Source organism: Bremia lactucae, linkage group LG1 (genome assembly GCF_004359215.1).
Source record: "Bremia lactucae strain SF5 linkage group LG1, whole genome shotgun sequence".
Taxonomy (NCBI): domain Eukaryota; phylum Oomycota; class Peronosporomycetes; order Peronosporales; family Peronosporaceae; genus Bremia; species Bremia lactucae.
The window spans coordinates 15,461,910-15,484,926 of NC_090610.1; the positions used below are offsets into that span (position 1 = coordinate 15,461,910).

Sequence of the window (23,017 nt, forward strand, 5' to 3'; positions counted from 1 at the left end):
GCTGAATGGAGGGCATCTCTGTTTAAATTGGACAGCATTGCCAAGATTGCATCGTTTCCTACGGTTGAACTCATTCGTTCGACCGCACTCCTTTCTATGTCACTTAGAAGGCGAAGCTTTCACGGGAAACGTGATGCGTATTCCCACTATCATCTAACATGTCCATGTTAGATGAAGGAAATGTGGTCCTTGGACGGACTACAAAGTGCTACCAGGTGTAACGGGCACTACGACTTGTACTGCTTTCTATACAAGTCCACTTCGCACTGCTTCAGTTGCGAGTGGTGCCTTTCGTTATTTCTCGCACACTAGTACGTGCAGAGGAAGACTTCTCTTTAAGGTAATTAGCTTAAAGAGGGTAAAATGAAAACTGTATTAATATGATTAAGCATCTCTTATTTCTATCTGTTAACTCTAACTTAATTATAAACTAATACTAACCATGCAATTGAAATCTTATCTTATCTTATCTTTCTCTCTCTTTTGTTTACATCTACAGTTGATTAGTCTGCGGGATAAATCGATATAATGGCATATACCTATTTATGGAGAAGATTTCTGAACATTACTATATAAAGTAATATCCTCCAAATATTATCTACCTTTTAGATAATATATTTATTAACAACCTTTAAGTGTTTATTTCTTGGAGCGATACACCCCGTTACATATTAGATGTGTAAGGAAATGTAATTCTGTCGCTTAAAATCAGAATTATCTGTCCTCATTTATTAGATGTGAACCGGGAGGTAAGATCTAGTTACCGTAAGAGAAGTCTTCCTCTGCACATACTAGTGTACGTGAAATATCGTAGGGCACCACACGCAACTGAAGCAGTGCGAAGTGGACTTGTACTGAAGCAGTAGAAGTCGTAGTGCCCCGTTTTAATTAAAGCTTAAGGAATCCTAGTTCAAGGGATTCAGGGGTTCATAGAGCCAAGTGGCAACTAGTGCCCAAGAGGATATACCTTAGAAAGGCTTCTATCTCTTACAGATCAATGCGCAAGCCTTAGGAAGGCACTTAACGCTTAAGATCAAAAGGGGAACTGAACTTTTTTATAATTATACAAATCTAAAAACCTTACCCTAGCTAATTAAAAATAGATTTTGGCCGCCAGATTTATATCTGGCGGCGACCACATTTATTACCCATGATAAATGGGATTTAACTAACTAACTATTTTAAAATTAGATAAGAGTATTTTACTTATAAAGTAAATGTACCACAACAACGGTTCTCCAACCGATGTGTGCCCGTGTCCTGCCGTAAATTTCGCGACACAGGATTCGACTTCTTGACCCAGAACGGCTTGCTGACATGTCACATTTGACATGCGCCGTATCTTGTCAGTGCTAACCAGCCTCTTCCAAATGGAGTCAACCTGCATTCTATTGTCAATATACGAACTGTCATGGATAAGCATGTACGTATTATTTTATATAGGATGGTTAATATATATTATTTCCGACAAGAAAAAAAGTATAAAAGGAGGTTAACATTAGAAAATTGTTGTTCGCTCCCTTTTCGGTTCGATTCATTCCCTGTTTTAAATTGATTGCCAGCTTACCAATTAAGAGTACGACCAAGAAGCGCGTAAAGTTTCTCGTTGTATGGCTTGTAAAACGCCGCGAGCTTAGTATGAACAATCTCATCCATGGCGCTGTACTTTCGTGTATTTTTGGCAGACGTGTCCTTAATTCGGTGATACGGCAAATTCAAGAAATTAAACACCTTGTCTATGGTTTTCTACAAACAGCATAAAAAATAGTCAGCAACGTTGTGAGTGCGACGATCATTTTGCTGACGTACATGTAGGCTTTGAATAGTCTTCAATTCATCAAGCGTCAGTAGCAATACGTTGCTTTCACCGTATGCCTTAATCCAGCCCGCAATCTGTAGCGCATACAGCCCACGCGCTACAAACGAGTGTGCGCCATGATTAAATTTGAGGCGATGGTGCAAAACTTTTTCATCAAATGCCTCATAGCTCATTTCCGGATGCACGCCAAGTTTCAAAAGCTCGTCAATCTCTTCGTCCACGATCTGCTCGAAGCTGCGATTCTTAAGGAAATAATGGCCTCGATTACGCTTTTGATTCTTCGAGCCATCGGTGTCCGCAGTCATTGAGTAGTGTGAGTATGCACGCTCGATAGGGTTACGCATAATAACGATGAACTTGCGGCAGTGCGGCATAACTTGCTTCATGCGATTAATGACGGTATTCCCACCGAGCATGTAGCTTGGTGTAGCTTCACCAGACATTAACGTCGGGTATCGGTACAGAACTTGCCTGTCTAAAAATGTGTTTTCATAGTATCGAAGATGTTCGTTGGCGCCTTTAGTAGTCGATGGATCGGATAGGTCATTATTCCAGCGCCAGTCAAAGTAGTGCGTCTCCTTTCGCTTAGCAGGCCACACGAGGTCGTGCTGTAGAATATAGTCATACAGAGATGTAGTGCCGGATTTTTGAGCGCCAATTACAACGAACGACGGTGGAATGCGCTTGCCATAGTCTGTAGCCAAGTCCATAGAGCGGCGAGTTTGCCACACGACCGTATCTTGCTTCAAGTCTAAGTGCTTGAGCGGAAAACCTTCATCAGCATAGTCGAAAATTAAATGCACTCGATGCTGAGTCCAGTTGTTTCTGACACAGTGACAACTCATGTTGTTAAGCTCATACAGATTGCCTTGTCGAAGCTCGTAGCGTTGCATGTTCTGGTCATTTAGTCCGACCATAAAGTCTATGTCGGGACTTGTGAAGACAGGGAGATGCATACGGTGCGTAAAGTGCACCCATGATCCAGTGTCGTGATGCACGGGGATGTCGGCTCCGGGTGGCATCGACGCAAGTATGCATCGCACGATGCGATTTAAAGGAATGCGGGTCTGTTTGATGATAGGAGCAAGCTCGTTTTGCCACGAATAAAACCATGGAAACGTGAAGACTTTCTGAAGGTAGTCGTCACAATATATAAAAACGACTTTGCCAATCCCCCACCAATCGTGGCCAGCACGCCGTACAGGAACATTGTCTGTCTGCTGAGTAGGATTCCAGAGCTCGCTTCCACTGTCCCTAATGCGTTTTTGTAACAATGAGATATCTATGTTCTTTTGACGCATTATAAGCATGGAATAGTCCTTGGCGACTTCTTCAGGAAGTTCTTGCGTCGGCATTTTCTTCTGCCTACGCATTGGATACAGTGTCAAGAATAAAACTCAATGCAAGTTTTTTATTGTACGCACTCAAGTGGGATACAGGTAACGGCAGTCATAGTAGACAAGGTCATCTTACAAACTGGACCCACGGGCACAATGTATGAAGAGATCGGGCGACGACTTCATGGCAGGAAAATGCCACATCAATATTACACAGATTTGAGTCTAAGCGCAATATAAAGCGCACTTGAGAAAATTGGCAAACACATGTCGTTTGAAGGTTGTACGAGAGTAATGGGCGAGCCAGCCAACCAGTGGTCTCCCTTGTGTGGTTGGTTGCGAAAACGCCGTCGACAGTCTTTTTAAGGCATCTGTCTTCATCAAGTTTCAATTTAAAGACTAACAATATGGTACGTGGCCTGTATGACGATTAAGAGACTTGCAACAACATGCAAGTCATGTCGTAGCAACAGTGGTTGGGTGTCTGCTCGTCTCTGAGAAATAGCTGCCTCAAGCCCTGCAGCTTAATCTGCTTCTTAGACAGGAACTAGAATATGTAAAGGGCAGGTCGCTCAAGTGAAAACTTATTTTATGTTTACGAGAGAGGAGGTAGCCAGCAACATTTGCAGCAGCGCGTATGAGGCAGACACCCACCGACCTGAATAAACCCTTAGATGTGCGTCTCTCGCTAACAAATGCTCTGAATGTTATGTAATCACGTACAGGGTATTGATCTTGTCGCTGGGGGCAAGCTCGTCGGCAAGAAAAACCGTACAAGCCCCAAGTCGGAGAATGTCTATCTAAACCTATTAGTGCGCCTGTATCGTTTTCTGGCTCGCCGTACCGACGCCAAGTTCAACGATATAGTGCTCCGTCGTCTCTATCAAAGTAACACTAACCAAGCGCCAATGTCTCTGGGCAAGGTCGTTCGTTTTATGAAGAAGCACGAGGGCAAAACTGCTGTGGTCGTGGCTACCGTTACGGACGACATTCGCCTACTGAATGTTCCTAACCTTACCGTCGTTGCTCTGAACTTTACCGAGACGGCTCGTGCCCGCATCGTGAAGGCTGGCGGCGAGTGTCTCAGCTTTGACCAGCTGGCACTGCGTGCCCCTACGGGTACCAATACAGTATTGCTTCGCGGTGCACGCAAGGCTCGTGGTGTATACGCTCACTTCGGCCACAAGTCGACCCTTGAGTCAGTTCACACGCATGATCACGTAAAGCCGTACGTCCGTAGCAAGGGCCGCAAGTTTGAGCGAGCCCGTGGCCGCAGGAAATCGCGCGGCTTTAAGGTGTAATCGGCCTAGCTACGAACATATTGAACGAGGCTTTTCGGGTTTGGATATTACACTCGCCACTAGTGAACGGACAATGTTACATGGGAGTCCATGGGCTGCTGCCACGAGACTTTTTGCTGCCAGCGAGTGGAATAAACAAACTCAGGAATAAAATTGAGACGCGAACCATTATTTCCTTACTCGCATTATTAAGTATCTTTAATATTACTCAAATGGTGCAAAAAAAGTGGCTTCGGCGCGGAGGTTACTTTCTACGTGAAAGGATGTATTTAAGCTTCGCAACAATTTCAGCTGTATCCAAAGCTAGTCTTAGTATCAATTTGCATTCGGATGATAAGAATGCGTCACATACCGCACTCATACGGTGAATCAGCAGTGTAGTCTGTAATAATCTCCTCAATGCTGTCTTTAAAGTAGATTTGAAACTCGTACGGATCTTGATTGAATCGCACCCAGACCACGCCAGACATGGGCCTTTCGGCCTATATGCATCCATTCACAAGTCGTAGTGAGATCAACACAACCAGCAATTTCCTTCCCACGTACAATCTTAGTCGACTTGCTTGATGTGATGACACGCTCTCCAACTTTGCGATTATAGATTTTGTTCAGATCAATACCCAACATGCGCTGCTGCTTCTTGCCGTATTTGTTCTTCTTGATTACATGCCATTCCTTAAACATGGCAGCCGTGACGTCGTTAAACATAAACGTCTCTGGAGGAGGTCGAGAGCGACTGTCTAGATTTCTCGTCTCCTCCACCGCTGATGGAGCTGGAGCCGAGATCTGAGGAGCATCAGCAAAAATTTCTAAAAGACAGTTGTAAGTCACGGACATAAGAACGAATTATTGCTTGCACACTTACTTGTAGCGAGTGTAACTTCATGAAGATTTAATGGCCGCAACTTAGTATGCATATCAATCTCATCACTGGCAAGGTCCAGTCGTTCGCGCTCAGCCTCGCTGATCTTGAGCACGTAAAGCTCTTGAAAGAGCTGAAGTCGGTGCTTTTTATTAAGCGTTGGAAGCAAATCTTGACCGACCGTCGTGCCGTCAATAGCCACCACAGTGTAGTCGTCGCTCTTGGGCCTGTATGCACAGGTTTGTAACAATTAAATCCATTCTTACGTCGTTTTTCGAATAACCATAGCCCCCACATGAAAATCTTCAAAAAAGCCTTATCATTCAGCAACGGCGGTTTGGCAACAGCAGCGGTCGGTTTCGCCACTGTTGCCGGCGTAGCAACATCTACAGAAAACAATGCACGAACAAATAAATAACATACTGACACATAGCATATAATAGTGCAGTACCAGCAGAGTCATCGCCTGACGGCGGGCAGGCATCTGGACGTTCGCATAAGCAGTACTCGTGACCACCCGCATCACCAAAGTTTTTAATCTTTCTCGACCGATCCAACGCTTGTGATTCATTAGTTCGATTAGTACAAACGCAAATATAAAAAATCTGGGCAATAAACCTGGAAAATCTTCGTCTGGGATGCCGTCCGAATCATGCAGTCGAAGCTCGTAGCACTCAGGATGACCATAGTAAAGCGCCGGTTGACGTGCGTCGAGCTGGTGGACACGCAAAAGCTCTTGAATCGCTTCGTCTACCGTCGATACGTCGTAGAGCTACCAAAAGTGACAAGCGTCAATACCCGACTTTCCATTTCCTACTAGTGTCCTACATCCTACATCGATCTTCATCTCGTCTCTTGTGGGCAAATAGATGGTTAAGTGCAGCACAGAGCCTCCGTCTGCCCCAATCATGGGCGGTCTTGGACCCATGCCGGATGCTGTTGGGCCCTTGAGCGCCTTATCCAGCATGGAAGACTCGTGAAAAGAAATAGGCAGCACTTCCTCTTTCTCAAACACAAATCTATCGTCGATAGGTTTCTTGTCCGCTCCTTCTACTTGATCCTCTTGCTCTCCAGTTTTCACACTAGCAGCCGCGCTACCTTTCTTGTCGGCGCGTCCAGTTTGAGTAAATGTGCGACGTCTTGATGCGTTGCTGGAGACAACACTCTTCTCTCTCCCCTCTCGCGTCTTCATTGCTCCGTCTTCGGAAGCCTTACCACCAGCAACTGCTGTGATACTGGAGCTTATATTATTGCGCAGGATTTTGGGTGATTTCTTGCCACTTGAGGGAGATACAATCGATGACTGCTGCGGCTTAAAAGCTGTCATCTTGTCAATCCACGAATTGCGCAATTGCAGCTCCATTTTAGGCGACGAATTATATATGCGATCGACTTCTGAGTCCTGTCGGTCGTGAAACGTCGGACTATTGCATGCCGCCATCCGCATGAGTCCCACCATGTGATTGAGCTCACTAAGCTCCGTGAACTGCATGACGTTCCCAATATAAGAACAATATTTTCTATAAACTCAACATTAGCCCACTTAAAAAAAGCGATGCAAAAAACTAGAAATGCGAGATTTTGTGCGATTTAAATGAGTTACAGTTATTAACAATTGCTAGCAATGTCACCGGGGGCAACTTCTTCTGGTGGGGCAAACGCGACGCCCTTTCCAATAACCAAAGCGGTGATCCTCATTGGTGGGCCTAATCAGCAGGGTAACCACTTTCGTCCACTTTCACTTGACTTGCCTAAACCGCTCTTCCAGTTGGCGGGTCAAGAGATGATTTACTTTCACGTGGAGGCTTGCGCACGCGTGCCTAATCTCCAGGAAATTCTGATGATTGGATCGTATGATGAGGGACTCTTTTCTCGCTTCTTTGACTCGGTATGGCGTCGATTTAACGTCCAGATCCGCTACCTGCGCGAGACGAAGGCACTAGGCACAGCCGGTGGCATCCGCTTCTTTCGAAATGAGATCATGAAAGGAGATCCAGCTAGCCTCTTTGTATTGCATTGTGACATATGTTGCTCCTTTCCTCTGAATGAAATGATGCATTTTCACTTAAAGCACAGCGGATCTTGCACAGTGCTCGGCAAGCGCGTATTTCACGACGAAGCGAAGAAGTACGGCTGTCTCGTAGCCGATCCCGTGACAAAAGAGATCCTTCACTGGGCCGAGAAACCTGAGACATTTGTCAGTAACATTATTAATTGTGGAGTTTACCTCTTCAACGTTTCGCTCATGGACAGGATTGTCAGTATTGGGGACAAGCTCAGTCGACAACGGCTGCGAAGCGGGTCGAACTCGGAGGCTAACGTGCAGTATGACTTAAAGAAACTGTTTCCAGACTTTAATAATCTCGACAACCTTCGGTACGTCCCGCGCGAGCAGAATCGATATTGTTAATGATCTATCTAATAATACTTTGTGTACAACAGACTAGAGCAAGATGTATTGCTGCCACTAGCAGATCAGCATAGCCTGTACTTGCACGAACTAGGAGACTTTTGGTGTCAAATCAAGACGCCCGGCATGGCAATTACATGCTCGGAGCTATACATGCAGCGATTTCGGTTTACAAACCCGAGTGCTTTAAGCTCAACCGGTGGGAAATTATCTCCAACGATTGAAGGCAATGTGGTGGTCGATTCGTCGGCAAATGTGCACCCAACAGCGAAGTTGGGCCCAAATGTGACGATTGCAGCTGGAGTGACCATTGGGCCAGGAGTACGAATTGCCCATTCAATCATTCTTGAAGGCGTGATCATTAAGGATCACGCGTGTGTGCTCTTTTCCGTCATCGGCTGGAATTCGATCATTGGACATTGGGCTCGCATTGAAGGACAGCCTCCAAATGCGTCGCAAATTCAGGTGCACTCGGCGGAAACCGCACTGGTTCGTGACGTCACAATTTTTGGTGTGTCTGTCGTGGCCAGCCCAGAAGTCATTATCCGCAACTGTATTGTGCTGCCTCATAAGTCTCTAGCGAGAAGCTATCACGATGAAATCCTATTGTAAGGAGACGCAAAGGCCACAAAATGTATTCTCTTGAATAAAACGTGAACTCGACAATAACATTAGGGAAATGATATTGCTACCCGACTTTTTTTATTGCTACCCGACTATTGTTTATTGCTACCCGACCATTAATACGTCCACCCATTGGCTACTGTCTGGCATGCCCATTGGCTACTGTCTCGCGTCCCGTCTAATACATGGATGCACAGTGTTCTTCTACCAGACGTAATGGAATGATGCCAGATTTAATTAGTAGTCACACACAGAACCGCCTTTTTTGAACCCAGCATTACTCATCAATACTCGTTAATTCTGTTCAGAATTGTGATGAAATGCTTTCAAAATTGGCGGCAGAAAATACTTTGATAATTCAGTTAGCTGCTAATAGGCGTTCAAAAAATGCAGTTCTGTACGTGACTACTAATTAAATCTGGCATCGGGACGCGAGACAGTGATTCGACTATTCTTTTTGCTACCGCTACTATCTGGCATGCCAGTGGGCATGCCAGACAGTAGCGGTAGCAATAAAGAATAGTCGAATCATATGATCGAAATGTTCACAAATTAGTGCTGTGAGTCCAATATCGCAGCCGATAAGAGTTAGTGTACAAATTGACCAAGTGCTTCGGCAATTGTGGCTTGGACGCAAGAGATTAACGGAATGCCTTAACCATTACCTATAGGCATTATATTCTTGCGAATTGAAAAAACGTTACTCACCAACGCGTCACTCCACAACGCTAGCAACATTTTGTTTCAAAAATCTTATTTAAGGCTCGAGTCATATTTCAAAGGCTTCGGGTCGAAATAATCGTTCCACATGGACAATTTTAAAAAGTTTAGAGCCCAAGTGTAGCAACTTCTTCGCACAAGCCCACGCAAGCAGTGAGAGGACGAGAGTATGATGATTTTCTCTGCTGTTACTGAATAATGTCTATCGTTCACACGGGCTAAAAAAGGTATTGGGCAAAGAAAAAATCGCAATTCTCTCAAGTGTACACAACACATTCAAATGAGCGTTCCCTTTTATTTAATGTGTTGTGTACACTTAAGAGACAGACCTGATGCATAACAGGAACACTTAATATATTTGAATCTTGAGTCTCCGCTTTCTATTGAAATCAAGGGTACTAACATCGCTTGGATAAAAGGATATTTTTTTCTCCTACTACTGAGCAAGCATTCAGATATCAAAGACTCGACACTCTAATTGTACCATAATTCCACTCTGCCGAATGATTCATTATAAATTATACAGAGTAAGACGGACACAAAGCATGACCGACGAGATTTAATTCAACGTATGAGCTGCATCCTCCATGCGAAATCATAATTATTGCTCGACTGCGTCTTGAAGCTTGATATCAATACTCACTCATCACAATTATTGCTCGACTGCGTCTTGAAGCTTGATATCAATAACGGGGTAAAATCTATAAAATCATCTTTTTACTTTTTAAGATATCTTCTAGACAGCTATTCTAATGAGAATTGAGATTACACAAACCCATTCCAGCTGACGTTGTTCACCATTTTTTAATTTATACCAACGGGAACAGCAGTCTTTTGAAGGTAGAACTCGTTGAAATCGAAGCGAGATATGAGAAATGACAAGCTTTGCGAGCCCCTATGCATCATCATGGAAGTCAATCACAAAAACTTATGCCCTTAAAATCAGTTAATTTACTACCGAGTTGAATCTTGCTTGATGATGTCAAGAAGTTTAATAAATTGGTTACAAAAATCGTCAGAAATTTCTTCAACCTGACTCATAATCTTCGAGTTTGCCGCGAATGTATCTTGGTCGACTTGTACGTTATTTTTGTCTTTCGCGAGTAACGCCGAGTTCTGAGGGCCCAGAAGCAAATATAGTCTTGGTAAAGATCAAGAGAAAGCGTTATCGTAATGTTTTTTGCCAGACGCACATTAAATTCTTGGCGCCGCATGACAAGCAAACGCTTCCGAACCACGTGCTTTTCATGCATTGCTGAAGTATATAAATTTTCCTGAGCCTTACAGAAACGAATAATCGTTGAGAACATGAGCTTTAATTGTTTTAAAAGATCCCGAGATTCCTTCATCATAAAGCCCTATTAAAAAAGTATGCGCATAAACTCTTTAATTATCAGCGTCATTTCTGCCTAAGTATTATTTACTTACATTGTTTTTAATAAAATAAATGTAAGCCCTGTGGCTTTCAATGAGTCCGTCTAAATCTTTCGCAGCGTTTAAGTCCTTTACCAATTTGTGCCATGCCGTCTCCAGAACCTAAAAGATAAAAGCACATACATCAATGCAGTAAGCAGTTGCGGGCCTAAGCTGGAAGCTTCTTACCTCAAACATCATGTAGTTAAGTAAATTTGTAATAAAATGAATCATTTCCGATCGCATCAGTTGGCTCTTGTGTAGAACAGGTCGAATTCCAGGCACACAACCCTAAAATACCGCAGTACAGTCGCGTTTGTGATCATGCAAGTAGGTATATTTGAATCCGTATGACGGGGCGTACCTGAACTTCATGACCAAGATTCATATCCTTCGACCACGACGCAGACAGCGAATGCTCAATACGCTTCATCCGCCACAGAAAGGAAAATATCTGCTGGTACTGGAATATTGAAGTTGCAGGAATGACACTATTTACAGGTGCTTGCAGATTGTAATGCAAGCAGAAGATGTCCCATCCAGTCTCCGCTGTCAGCATATTTACAAGCGAAGAATTGTCATGAACAGCTGAGACTGTTAATTAAGGAATTTTAACCACCTGGGGATCCCTGTAGCAGCTCTACATCAAGACGCCCTAAAATATCCGCTGACTATCGCGCAAAAATGAAGCCGTAAATGCCCAGTTACACTTTATAACCTCTCAGAGCACCGACAAACCTCAAACTTCGCATTGGACGCGTTAAGCGCGGTTTCAAGCACGTTTGTAAGCGTATGACGGTATACTTGCGACCCTCGCTTAGATAACTCGGGCCCCAATAAATCCATTAAATATTGAATGAAGTCACCCTGTAACAATATCATTTTTATGACACTGCCAACAATTTATATTCAGCAGCTTTTCAGTCTGTACCTGTCCAAGCAATAAATATCGTTTTAATGCAAGGCAATGATCCAGTAGTTGAAATTTTTCCGTCAAGGAACGGATCAGATACTTATTAGTTGAGTTTGACACATTTTCAATCACTGCTTCAAGGCGCTTCAGCTCCGCAACATAGGCATTTTCATTATCGAACTCTACTCCAATCACGGCAGCCTCTTTTGCAGCATCCATTACCCACTATTGTAGTGAAAAGCCGCCGAAAAGTAAATTCTGCGACTAATAAATAATTAAGCTCAAGTCCTTAAACTTACATCCGCATTTCCACAGCATTGGCGAATAAAGTTAATACTTTTTCCAATAACCAGAATCTTTTTCGCGAGCTCACTTTCTCCAAAAGGTACGTATTAGTGAGCTACAAAAAAAAGCAAGCGAATGATTGCGTCGTACATGGAGATGAATGTTGGCAACATCTTCAGATTCAAAGTGTACCTCTTATCCCAAAACTGATCGTCGCTCACACTTGGGTCGGCCACCACGAAAAACTCGCCCTTAATTATACGAAATTTTTAAAGGCAACGACAGATCAGTAACGCACATACGCCCAAGGCCGATGCTTTGCTCACATGTCGATCGTCCAGCTCTCCTTCAAAGACCCATCGCTTAATCATACGAACAAGTGGCGCGGCAATCTGTTTAAGTACCCTTTGAACAAATTGCGACACGCCTGGATCTCCATGTAGCACATGCGAGTGAACGCCGGATGCAAGCGCACCACCACGCAGTCCTTCAACACTGCACCAGTGCACAAAGTATAAGTATACTAATCAAGCGGCGTGAGCAAGCACCATCGAACAAAACCTGTCGATGAGGCGAGCAATTAAGCGCATCTTGTCCAGTGGATCCCGAAGCCATACACTCAATGTCCGCAACGTCAGATTGCTCGTTCTGCGTTCGTGCGGTTGTCTTGTCTCCACATCATCATCAATCTGTGCAGCCAGAACAGCGATCAGGCGATAATAATTCGCTAGTTCAGTATTAAGCACATGGCAGAAGCTCTGTCCGACCTACAAGCAGCGAAGTCAAGTATGACATAGAATAAACACTGCTTTCAACAGGCACGAACCAAGCCATACGCCAGCTCTCGGCGATGCTGTTTAATGTACTCTGAAATCTTGCGGAAGACCCAACCGAGCTCGCATTGCATGTAAATCAGCTCTCGCATTGCTTCAATCGACGATAACGTTGATGTTTATAATCTAGCGCGAAAAATATTTGTACGTACGCTTTGGAACACCGGCACTTTTAATTATCTGAAAGCGGTCAGCAGCATTATCAAAGTACAAGTAACGCGACTCGATGGCTTGTAAAGCGTAAAACACGTCACGCATCAAAACCTCTTCTGGTACATCAAAAGTCAAGCACTCCAATGCTACATTAGGGATCCCCTTCGACTCGGAATCTAGCATTCTTGCATGTGTGCGAGGGCTACTACTCTTTCCTCGGCTAGGCTTGTTTACTTGAGCAATGCCGACTGCAAACTTGAACGATTCTTCCAATAATTCCACGTCAGTGGCCGCCATTGTTATTGATGCAGCAGGTGGCACAGAGTGGTTTTCAAGATTTAATAGCGGCGCAGGCATCGACTCGGACCGATCATGGGATCCAGACGTTGCTGACCCAGAGGCGTCTAACATAGGCTCTTTCATATTACTATCTATGCTCATAGCAGCCGCATTCTCCAAATGATTAGACTTCTTTCGACTAACCATTGGCGGCGGCGTCGTGTCCATTAGGCCATACAACAGCAGCAACGCCTCACTTAAAGCGATGCAATGGGCTTTTAGAAGTAGCCACAATATCAAACGATTTAATTTTCACTCACGTTTTATTATCCAGATTCTTGAGCCTAACAAAACGCGAGTAAACCTCGTTGAGCTTCATGACAGTCGCCTGGGAGTCGCTATAGAATTGTGTTGCGTCTGCAGAGATCTTGCGCTTAATCTTCTCCAACACAGTTAACTACAGAGAGTGATGCAATTATTTTATTAATTTACGCTTACTAATGAGAATGGTAGATAAAACACGCACCGCATCCGTCTGTTGGGCCGTGGCCATGCTATCGATGAGACGTACGACCGTACGGCGTGTGGTCATGGAAGATGGAGCCCCATAAATTTTATTTAGTAGCTTTCCTACTAACGTATTAATATCTCGTGGGCTGCGGTCACTTAAAGTACGGCACGCGGCGGTCGTGGAAGATGTGGGCGTAGGCTGGCGGCGGAAGTTGTCGCTGCTGCAAATGGGATCACTGGAGCCATGAGCGTGCGCTGAATTCACATCACTGCTCCCAACAGAACTGTGTCTTATTCCATTGTTTATGCAATGCTCACGCGGCGGTGGCCCCAGCCGTTCGGCGCGTCGCTTTAAGCGAGCAGATTGCCTCTCCGCATTCATCTGCGCCGAAGCAAAATATGACAGAATGTAAGGAGGATTTTTTTGTAAATAAGGAGGAACAAAAATTTATTCCTTTTTTCTCAACTTATTTGCTTTTTATAATTGTTGAGATAGTGTAATGCACTTCGGTTGGTAAACCGCTGTTACATTTCACGTTATAGGTCAACTTCCCCTTTTTTATTTAAATAGGTAATATCATCAAAATTACATTTATTATGGGTATTACGAGTTGCTGCCACCAGATAGAGAGATCTGTAAGGTTAATATTTAAGAAAAGAAAAAGTTAAGCCCCCATTTTGATCTCAAAGTGTCTAGTGTCTTCCATAGGCTTGCGCTGCGATCAGTGAGAGTAACAAGCCTTCCTTAGGTATATAATCTCGAGCACTATTTGCCACTTGGTACTACGAACTACTGAGTCCCTTGAACTAGGATTCATCAAGCTCCACGAGCTTGTGCGACTTACTGAGTTAGTTATGATTAAAAAACCTGTAATACTTGGGAACAACTATAGGTGTTTTGTCTCACCATCGAGACAACAAGTATTAAAGGCTGATACGGAGAGGTGCAACGCGCCTATCAGGTCACACAGTGATAATGGCGTACAGCTATTCACACTTGTTAATAGTGTGACTGGCAGCGTTAAGAGTAATATTAGCCTTGAGGCTATCCCCTCGCTCGAATCACCTTCATGCGCTTTAAGCGCCTTCCTCGAAGAGATACTTCGCGGACGCGTCCACACTTTTACGAGTTGGAGCCAGTTCTTGCCGATAGTAGAATGTGCCATGAAAATTCTGTGCAAGCTTTTACAAAGCATACACCGTTTTTCGTGAACGGCTAACGCCATCCACGTATACCCACCTTGTTGAAAAGTGACTCTTACTTAAAGGGGGAAGGACTTGCTCGACCAGAGAACAATCTCAGCTCTTGCTAACCACGCATTGACTCTACGGTCAATGCGAAGGATATCAATGTTGCTTCAATCAGCATTGAAGTGTTCAAACTCAGTCAAAGCGGTAATGCTATTAGTGACTTTGATAACGATGCTGGAATACTCAGCATCGAAACAAAGTATGCAATGACTGGCATGTTTTCACCACCTAATCAGGCTTTTTGCACGCGATCACAATCCTTAGCGGCTCGTCAGGGTAAACGGACCCTAGAACGCTCTTATCGCCGCTCAAAATTCAGTGCAACAAGTAATTTTAGTCACTGTCTTTATGGGGGGGGCTCAACGAGAGCGTTGCCCGGATTGAAGCTGCAATTGCCATGACGTTACACGCGGAGTTTGACTTGAAGAAAAACTCTGCGCGTTAGAACGCCGGAATATTGTATTAGCTCTTCGAGCACATCGGGTTCGTCTAATAAGCCAGAATTCATGGATCTAAGCCTCGTTGAGGAAGGAGAAGAAAAGCTTTTAGCTGTGGGACAGCATAGAAACATCCGCAAATGTTATATGTACGGGAGCACTAAACACTTGCTCCCGGCTTGTTCGTTGCGCAACTTGCGCAGAGATCGAAAGAGCAATAACCCACCTCGTACCAGAAATCTGGTACGGTGCGGAAAACGCCAATATGCAGCAGTGGCAGAGCGCCCTATGGGGCAGAACTAGGCTATTTGGAACCTCTGGGAGGTAAGGGTCCACAGATCCTAGCTCCAAACAGCTCTGTGTATAATAGCACGGGGCGTGATACAAGCCCGACTTGTTAGTCGCAAGGGCGACTGTTAAGGGCTTCGATAAGCTATGCCAAATTTAATTGGCTTAGGATCGTCTTGCAATTATGCTCGACGTCGTCTCTTTGAAGGGAATCAGCGATATGCTGTACGATCTGCCCGTTTCGTCTCACCATCTGTTTCAGGATGGTCGGGAAGAAGACATTTTAAATGTGTTCCAAGTAATTTGAACATAGATTGCCAAAACCCGGCCGTGAATCTGGGAATTCAATCTTAGACCAGTTCACGGGGTAACCCATGGAGTCGAAATATCGTGTCAACAAAGACACGAGCAGAGCCTTTGGCTATGGTCGACTCCGGGACTGAATCAAGATGTAGGATCTTGCTGAAACATTCGGCTAACACAAATATACCATTTTTATGATCGTGTTCGGGAAATCCGAAGCCGAAGTCCATCGGTACGGAACTGCCAACACTCTGCCGAAACAGGCGGAGGGTCTAACGGATTACGGGATGAAGAACTGGGCTTCACCGTTGACACACATCGCAAGCACTATATACTTGCGGACGAATTCATACTGGCGTGGCCAGTAAAAGTCGCGACTTATCGTGAGACAACTCTTTTCAAGTCCACGAGAGCCACTTATTCGTGCATGGTGGCACTCATGTATGATAAGCAAACGCTAATTAGTATGGGTGGGGATGACGACACGAAGTGTGTCGCCAGCAATGGTTGCGTAATATAGTAAATCATTGCGTGTAGTGTATCAATCCGTTGAGGTTCGATACAATTTCGGCAATCCTTTCAAGGATTGTTGTGATGGATTTTTAAGGTAATTCATTATTCCTTTAAGAGCCTTATCTCCTTAATAGGCATTTATAACGCCGTCAAGTAATGTTGACGACGGGACACTTATTGTTGCAACAGTGAGCTTATCCTCACTGTTCGCTTGCGCAGTCGGCTTTAATCGGGCCGGCGCGTAAGGGCATCAGCGACAACAATAAGTCGTTCTAGTTCATATTTCACAGAGAAGTTGTACTCCGCGAAGAAAGGCAACCATCTCGCCATTCTTTGAGAAAGGCGTGGACTGTTTACGGTCGTGCGTAAAGACGCATGGTCCGCATAAACAATTATTGGTCCGTCTCCCGAAAGATAGACCCTAAACAGATCCAGTACGAAGTTAATAACAAGGGATTCCTTGTCATGCACTGGGTAATTGCATTCGGCTGGTTGAAGCTGCCGCTACTGATTGCAGACGACGCGCTCTAAGCCGTCTGTGTCAAATTGCAATAACGCACAGCCGATTGCAAAATCGCTTCGTCAGAGACCGCATGAAATGGTCTGTTGTGGTCCACAATCGCCAGGATCGAAAATTGTATCAAGTGTGGCTTGATGCCCTCAAAGGAACGCTGACAAGTAGCGTTGCGTGAGCGCTTAACATTTTTCTTCAACAAATACTGTCATTTTGGCATAATTGCGGGAGTACTTGTGTAAGTACGCCGCTAAGTTGAGGAACTTTCGAAGTCCTTGACATCGAGTGGCCCAGGCCAATCGGTGATCGCCTTGATCTTTATTAAATCAAGGCGTACATCGTGTTTACCCACGATGCATCCAAAAAGTGGTATTTCGCTTGCAGCGAATATACACTTCTTGAATTTTGCATGCAACTTATGCTTACGCATAAGTGTGAGAATCTTTCGGATGTGGGTACGATGTACTTCAATATCCGACTTTCTGTTCATGGCTCTGCTTTGCACGAAGACGTCATCAAAATAACTCGGTGCGAAATCACGCACCGATCTCAACAGATTGGTTACACATCTGTTGAATATTGCAGCGGCATTACTAAGCCCTGTGACATAGATAGCCATTCCCATAACATCCCGTTTGGCTTGGGGTGCTTACTGCTGTGAAAGAGATATCCTGTGCACGCATACGATCTGATAGAATCCATCCATCAAATCCATAGACGAAAAGAGAGTACTGTTTGACATACCATCAATGATTACGTATTTTCGTGGTATCGGCGGTTGAGACGGTACCATTCCAGCGCTCAATTTTTTGAACGCATGCACAATCCGCCATTCTCCCGTTGCTTTACACACACAGAAGGTCGGATAGCTATATGCCACATGGCCGCTATTAAGCGATCGGGCGTTGCCAATTAATTATCTCCGAGGTTAACTTCGGAGGCGCTATCAGATCAAGTGTATAAGCGTCTACACTTGATCCATTGTTTAGTAAGACATTCAATGTCTCAGTTTTTTCTTTGGAACTTATTTCAAAGGTACCTGGGATGCTCTGACCACAAGTTCCTACTAACATTTTCCCGCAGATTTTTTTGGGGGCTTATATCCTCAAGCTTTATATGGGGGTATCCTTGCCAACTGTCTCTAGCTGTGGTTGCGCAACCACAGCGAGATCCTCCACGATCGACTCTTCAGTCGATCTAGGACTTTCGCAGTGTCTCTTATAGACAGGCGTTGGACATTTTCTTGGATCTTGCTTTTCCAGCAAGCATCCTTGTTTCGTGCTTTACACTCAACTTATTCGAGTGGTCGATCTTCGACTCTGCCTGTGCACAGCCGTCGGTAGTTATGTTCATGTCACAATGGTGGACCTTTAATGCTGCCTGTGCTTGTGCACAGCCGTCGGATCCAACTACACAGTGGAATGCGTTATCGCACTGAGGTCTTGTGCAGTCGTGTAAACCACTGAATCACACATGAAGCCATCCCATTCACTCGTAAGACATCCACACTTTATGGACGCTTCAAGACGTTCATCAGATGGCCATCTGATGAACAAGTGGCAGGCATCATCACGGCTTGATATTGCCAGCTTATGCATGGCTCGCACTTCTGAGCCATGGTTATCCAAGGATGACATCAAATTTGTCATCCAAATGCAGTACGATGAAATCATCATCGTACTGTTTACGCTTTAACGTGTATTGGACACCAGCTCCACGTTTCTAAACTGTTAGAGATGCGCCTGTTGCTAGGCGCACTGTCATATTCGTTAGAGGGATGTCACGCTCAATAAATTTGAGTCTACGATCTTCTAGCGATTGGCATCAATTGACGCCCCACAATTTAGTAAGGACTTTAGAGGCAATTTATTTTTAACTATAATTAGGGTATGAGGTTAACATCATCATCTGGGGCAGTTACCCACAAAGTTTGTGTGTTAGGAGCAACTTTTGTCAAAAGGCCTCCAAATTCTTTTAACGTTGCTGTATCAGTAGGGCACTTCGCACCTACTGAACCCGGCCTTTTTTTCAACGATCGCCTCGCCGTTGCAATTTCGTAACAGCGTCGGATCCACAACCTCCGTTGTTCCTAGCGAGAGGTCAGTCTTCTCGCTCAGTAATTTAAGGCACTGGCCGTGGGGCACCACAATCGTAGGCGTGGTGGCCTGTCATTTGACAACGATTACATTTTGCAATCGCTTGTAACTTTAAAAGCGAGGTTTCTCGCTTTCTACAAACGAGAGATCCATGGGTTCTGGGCCTTCGTTTTCCTGTCGTTTCGGTTGACGATATGCACCCGAGTGGATGAAAACCTGTTTCATGCTGAAGTTTTGCGATTCCGCTTTAGCGATCGCTTGTTCGAGCGACTCTAATTCTAGCCGGAACAGATGGGACTTAAAACACAGCTACCTGTGTTTTTTTCATCAATTGGATGACTACCGATACAACTGACCAGGTATCGTGTATGTTGGGCATAAGCGTGAAGGTCATGCTTGCCATGCATCGAATCCAGGAGCTCGGCTCGAGCCCTGAATTCGGCACGTGGCATCTCAAATGTTTGCCTGAGCCGGGTGTTAAAGACATCTCGACCCAAAACTAAAAGGTCGTCAAGCTTGAGCCTCAAGGCCCAAGATTTGGCACGTCCGGCTAAGTTGGATATGCCAAATTTTACTTTCGTCGCATCATCATTGATGCGGCGAGCTTAAATGGCGTCGTCTAATGCGACGAATAATTTTAAAAGGAAGCCGCCCTTAGCTGCCTTAGATTTAGTGATTTCTATCTTTAAGCTTTCGGGTTGATGCGGGGGCGTCGGTCCGCTAGCATCATGTAAATGCTGCTGTCACAACAGTTCCAACTGTTGAGCACCCTGTATTCTTAACACCTCTGCGTATTGAGAGCCTTGCTGGTGAAGCAAGGCTACTTTCTCTCGGGCCTCGTCGAGTTCGTGTTGTATGAACTCGGCTATAGTCGCATGTTGCTCATCTCTTTGCAGAGTGAACAACATGGCGCTAACGGCTGGCCCGCCTACGGCCGAGCTCATGTGTCCGACCGCCCTCCATTCAAGGTCACTCAAATGAGTAAACTTTTCGTGTGTTGCGTGATAGCGTTCTTGAGGGGCTAGAAAGCGCCTTCTTCATCCAACATGTCCATGTTGGATGGAACGTCCATAGGCAACTACGATGTTCAATCCGACATCCGACGAGGAGTTATATAACCCAAGCTCGTCATTCAAGGAACATTCACCTGTCACTTCACGTGCATCTGGGAAATTACGCCCTTCATGACTCGGCCCTAGGCCCACTATGATTTCAGCGTTCAGTGATTTGTTTTCACAACGAGTGGAGTACGTGACGTTCCTTTAAGATCACTCGGATCCATCCTTTTCTTAGTAAAGGAATATCAAGACGCAGTGTGTCAAAATCCGTTGCACAGTGGCCTTTACCATAGAAACAGTAAGTCGTCACTGACGACTTCTTGCGTGCTAAACACGAGGTGGTACGAGAAAGTAAATCTCTCCATTCGACAACGGTGCCTTGTGTCAAAAAGGCAAATGGTAAATGGCGTATTGTTCATGCTAACTATAGATGATACGGATGTGTTTGTGTATTTTCCAGTATATGCTGGGATTTACAATGTACAGTGCGCTCGACTTAGTAGATTGTTGTTATCAGTTGCTAATGCTAGCTAGTGAAATCCGGCTTACAGCGGTTAGCATCAAGTGGCATTCTATAGGAGTGGTTGGTATACCACAAGGGCTTTCCAATGCCACGGCTACTTTTAATTTTCTAGTGACGGAACTGTTTCGTTCTCATCGAGGTTATGCACAGAATTACTTTGATGACATTTTTTCCATAGTCGTGCACATCAGGGTCGGTCGGATGTGGAAACCACATCGTCTATATGGGAGCCGTGCTCGAGGGCATGCGCCAAACAAATGCATCTTCGGTGCTAAAGAAGTTCCCTATTTAGGATGCTTCATTGGAAAGCGAGGCCTTAAAGCAGATCCTGCTAAGGTTAAAGCCACAGGATGATCCTTCCAAGGTTTAAGTTATAGTTGATAGGCCAGTCTCTAGAACCCGAAAGGATTTGCTTAAGTGGCTAGACCTAGCCAACTACTTGCACAAGTACAGCGAACATTACGCTGATATGGCTCGGCCATTATCCAATCTTCTTAAAAAGGCTACGTGCTGGACAAGCACCGAATGTGACCCTTTTCTAAAGTAGTTGAGGATAGTATCACCCATGCTCCGATTTTGGCTCTGCCAAACCTAAATTTTACTGTCGTATGAATCGTCTGTGACGCATCTGATATTGCCATCGGTAGTGCTCTGTTATAAGTGTGAAGACGGACATGAACGCGTAATTGAGTTCGAGCCTAGGCAGCCAAAAGCTGCAGAGTACAACCATCCTATTCATGACAGAGCTACTTGCGATGAAGAATGCTCTGTCAAATTCAGAGTTTGGCTCTAAGCCTTCTTGCTAAAGGCGCATCTGCAACAGTTAATAAACGTGCAGTTGGAAATTTATACACGTTTAAGGTCAAACAGTACAATGACAATTTTCATTGTACTGGATTTAAATGTCAATTTGATGTCATACCATGGCTCAGAAAGTACGACCCTATGACACACTTTTGCAAGTTGACGTACAATTGGGCGTCCTTTAGAGTATGCAACACAGCGTCTAAATGACGCTTGTGTTGCGGTCAGCCCGTCCTCGGCCCTACTATGCACGAATGCATCGTCAAAGTAATGGGGCGTGTCGGCACGGTGCTGACACATCACGTGAGCCACCACTCGGTTGAATTTCGCTGGTGTGTCTTTCATACTTTGGGGCATCATAAGCCACTCCCAAAGCATACCGCTTGCTTACAGCTGTTTTGGCCACATCGGACTCTCTCATGAGTACCTGATAGTAGACATCTTTCAAATCCAACGCGGAAAAGATAGTTGACTTTCCCATGGAGTTCAACAACATCTTCCGCAAGATTAACGTTTGCACCGGCATGGACGCCGTGTTCAGCTATCTGTAAGCATGAACCACGCACCATTCACCATTCACCTGCGGCTTTACGCACACAAAAGGTCGGGCTGCAGTGAGGCGACTTGCTCTCACGAACATGTCCTGCCTTGGCTCGCTTGTCGAAGAGCTCATCGATCTATCGACATGTTCTTTCGGCAGCGGTAATTACCTAGTCACACAATAATTGGTGCCAGGCTTTAAATTAATTTCGTGTCCGATGCCCCTATCTGCTGGTAGGCTGCTCGGCACTTCTTCTGGGACCACAACGCGATTTTCCACAGAACTTCAAGAATGGACTGTCTCTTAAAGCATCCCAACCTTGAGCAGCGAACCGTGTCTTTCTATCCGTTTCTAGGACGCTTTCGTCCATTGTGGACGACGAGCAACAATCTACCAAATTCTCTTCTGTATTTGGTGTGACTATTTTGTGGATCTTTCGTTCCTTTAATTCGGCAAGGAGCAGATCCCACGACATCTTCGGGAGGTTTACCATCCCTTCGGCAGATCTTAAGACATGCTTGAGCATCTTGAATGAGAATACCTCCGCTAAATTGTCTTTGACGGTCTCGAACACCTCGTTCGAAGGCCCGTCAGGATGGCAGACAAGAAGAGGCGAACGTTCGTTTAGCGAACGGCGCGCTGGTCAAGCAAACGGCGCGCTCGTAAAATGAGAGGAGAGTTCAAGTAGAACTCGCCTCAAGCTTTAGTAACTTCTCTTGTAAAAAGATGCATACAGTGCTGGGTATGGAGAGTCCGTATGACCTCATCCTAGGCATGACATGGTTGGTAAAACACCACTAATGGATACACTGGCGTACACGCACAATTGCTAACTCCACGCAGGACACCGGAAAGGATGTGCTCCTGCGATAGGCATATGCAACTGATGTCGCGTCAGACGCAGTTGAGGGCGCGTCGACGAGATCTCAAACGTCACCATGCCCTACCCAGGGCCTAAAGCCTGGTGTAGCAGAAAGTGTACCGACAGGAAGTCAGGTGACAGGAAGTCAGGTGACACAAGTCCTACCCAGCTTGGAGAGACTGGTGTAGTATAAGAAGGATGACAAGTAGTAATGTGTCCGAATGTCCTGCACAGACCCGAAAGCCTGTGGCAGCAGACAGCGAGCTGACAGAAAGTCAAGCGTCGCATAAACCGGCACAGTGTCTGGAGCATGGTGCGGTTGGAAGGAGTGCGTTAGCCAGAAGAGCAACGGCACCCGCCTCCCAGAT

At 45.1% G+C, this 23,017-nt stretch overlaps 5 protein-coding genes across 5 annotated transcripts; 2 read left to right on the plus strand and 3 right to left on the minus strand.

Annotated features, from left to right (window-relative positions):
- Positions 1-1,358: 1,358 nt before the first annotated feature.
- CCR75_004044 (uncharacterized protein) lies at positions 1,359-3,227 on the minus strand. The gene is made up of 2 exons (XM_067962134.1): positions 1,810-3,227; positions 1,359-1,746 (listed from the first exon to the last, which is right to left on the minus strand). The coding sequence occupies exons 1-2, from the start codon at positions 3,190-3,192 to the stop codon at positions 1,564-1,566; spliced, it is 1,566 nt and encodes a 521-aa protein (XP_067815002.1). The 5' UTR covers positions 3,193-3,227; the 3' UTR covers positions 1,359-1,563.
- A 342-nt stretch (positions 3,228-3,569) lies between these two features.
- On the minus strand, positions 3,570-6,811 carry CCR75_004045 (uncharacterized protein; the record flags this gene model as incomplete). Its single annotated transcript, XM_067962135.1, has 8 exons — positions 3,570-4,748; positions 4,810-4,939; positions 5,004-5,266; positions 5,323-5,546; positions 5,615-5,705; positions 5,771-5,878; positions 5,938-6,091; positions 6,155-6,811. 8 exons carry the CDS (start codon positions 6,809-6,811, stop codon positions 4,702-4,704), a joined length of 1,674 nt encoding a protein of 557 aa, XP_067815026.1. The 3' UTR covers positions 3,570-4,701.
- CCR75_004046 (uncharacterized protein) lies at positions 3,861-4,457 on the plus strand (the record flags this gene model as incomplete). Its single annotated transcript, XM_067962136.1, has 1 exon — positions 3,861-4,457. One exon carries the CDS (start codon positions 3,861-3,863, stop codon positions 4,455-4,457), a length of 597 nt encoding a protein of 198 aa, XP_067814999.1.
- A 122-nt stretch (positions 6,812-6,933) lies between the features above and the next one.
- On the plus strand, positions 6,934-8,425 carry CCR75_004047 (uncharacterized protein). The gene is made up of 2 exons (XM_067962137.1): positions 6,934-7,695; positions 7,762-8,425. The coding sequence occupies exons 1-2, from the start codon at positions 6,944-6,946 to the stop codon at positions 8,339-8,341; spliced, it is 1,332 nt and encodes a 443-aa protein (XP_067815137.1). The 5' UTR covers positions 6,934-6,943; the 3' UTR covers positions 8,342-8,425.
- Positions 8,426-9,551: 1,126 nt separating this feature from the next.
- On the minus strand, positions 9,552-13,873 carry CCR75_004048 (uncharacterized protein). Its single transcript, XM_067962138.1, is given in 17 exon segments — positions 9,552-10,189; positions 10,267-10,431; positions 10,502-10,609; positions 10,676-10,777; positions 10,851-11,080; positions 11,106-11,157; positions 11,225-11,353; positions 11,418-11,624; positions 11,699-11,771; positions 11,877-11,935; positions 11,987-12,076; positions 12,089-12,179; positions 12,246-12,451; positions 12,511-12,611; positions 12,670-13,205; positions 13,270-13,406; positions 13,476-13,873. 17 exon segments carry the CDS (start codon positions 13,839-13,841, stop codon positions 10,028-10,030), a joined length of 2,814 nt encoding a protein of 937 aa, XP_067814945.1. The 5' UTR covers positions 13,842-13,873; the 3' UTR covers positions 9,552-10,027.
- Positions 13,874-23,017: the final 9,144 nt, after the last annotated feature.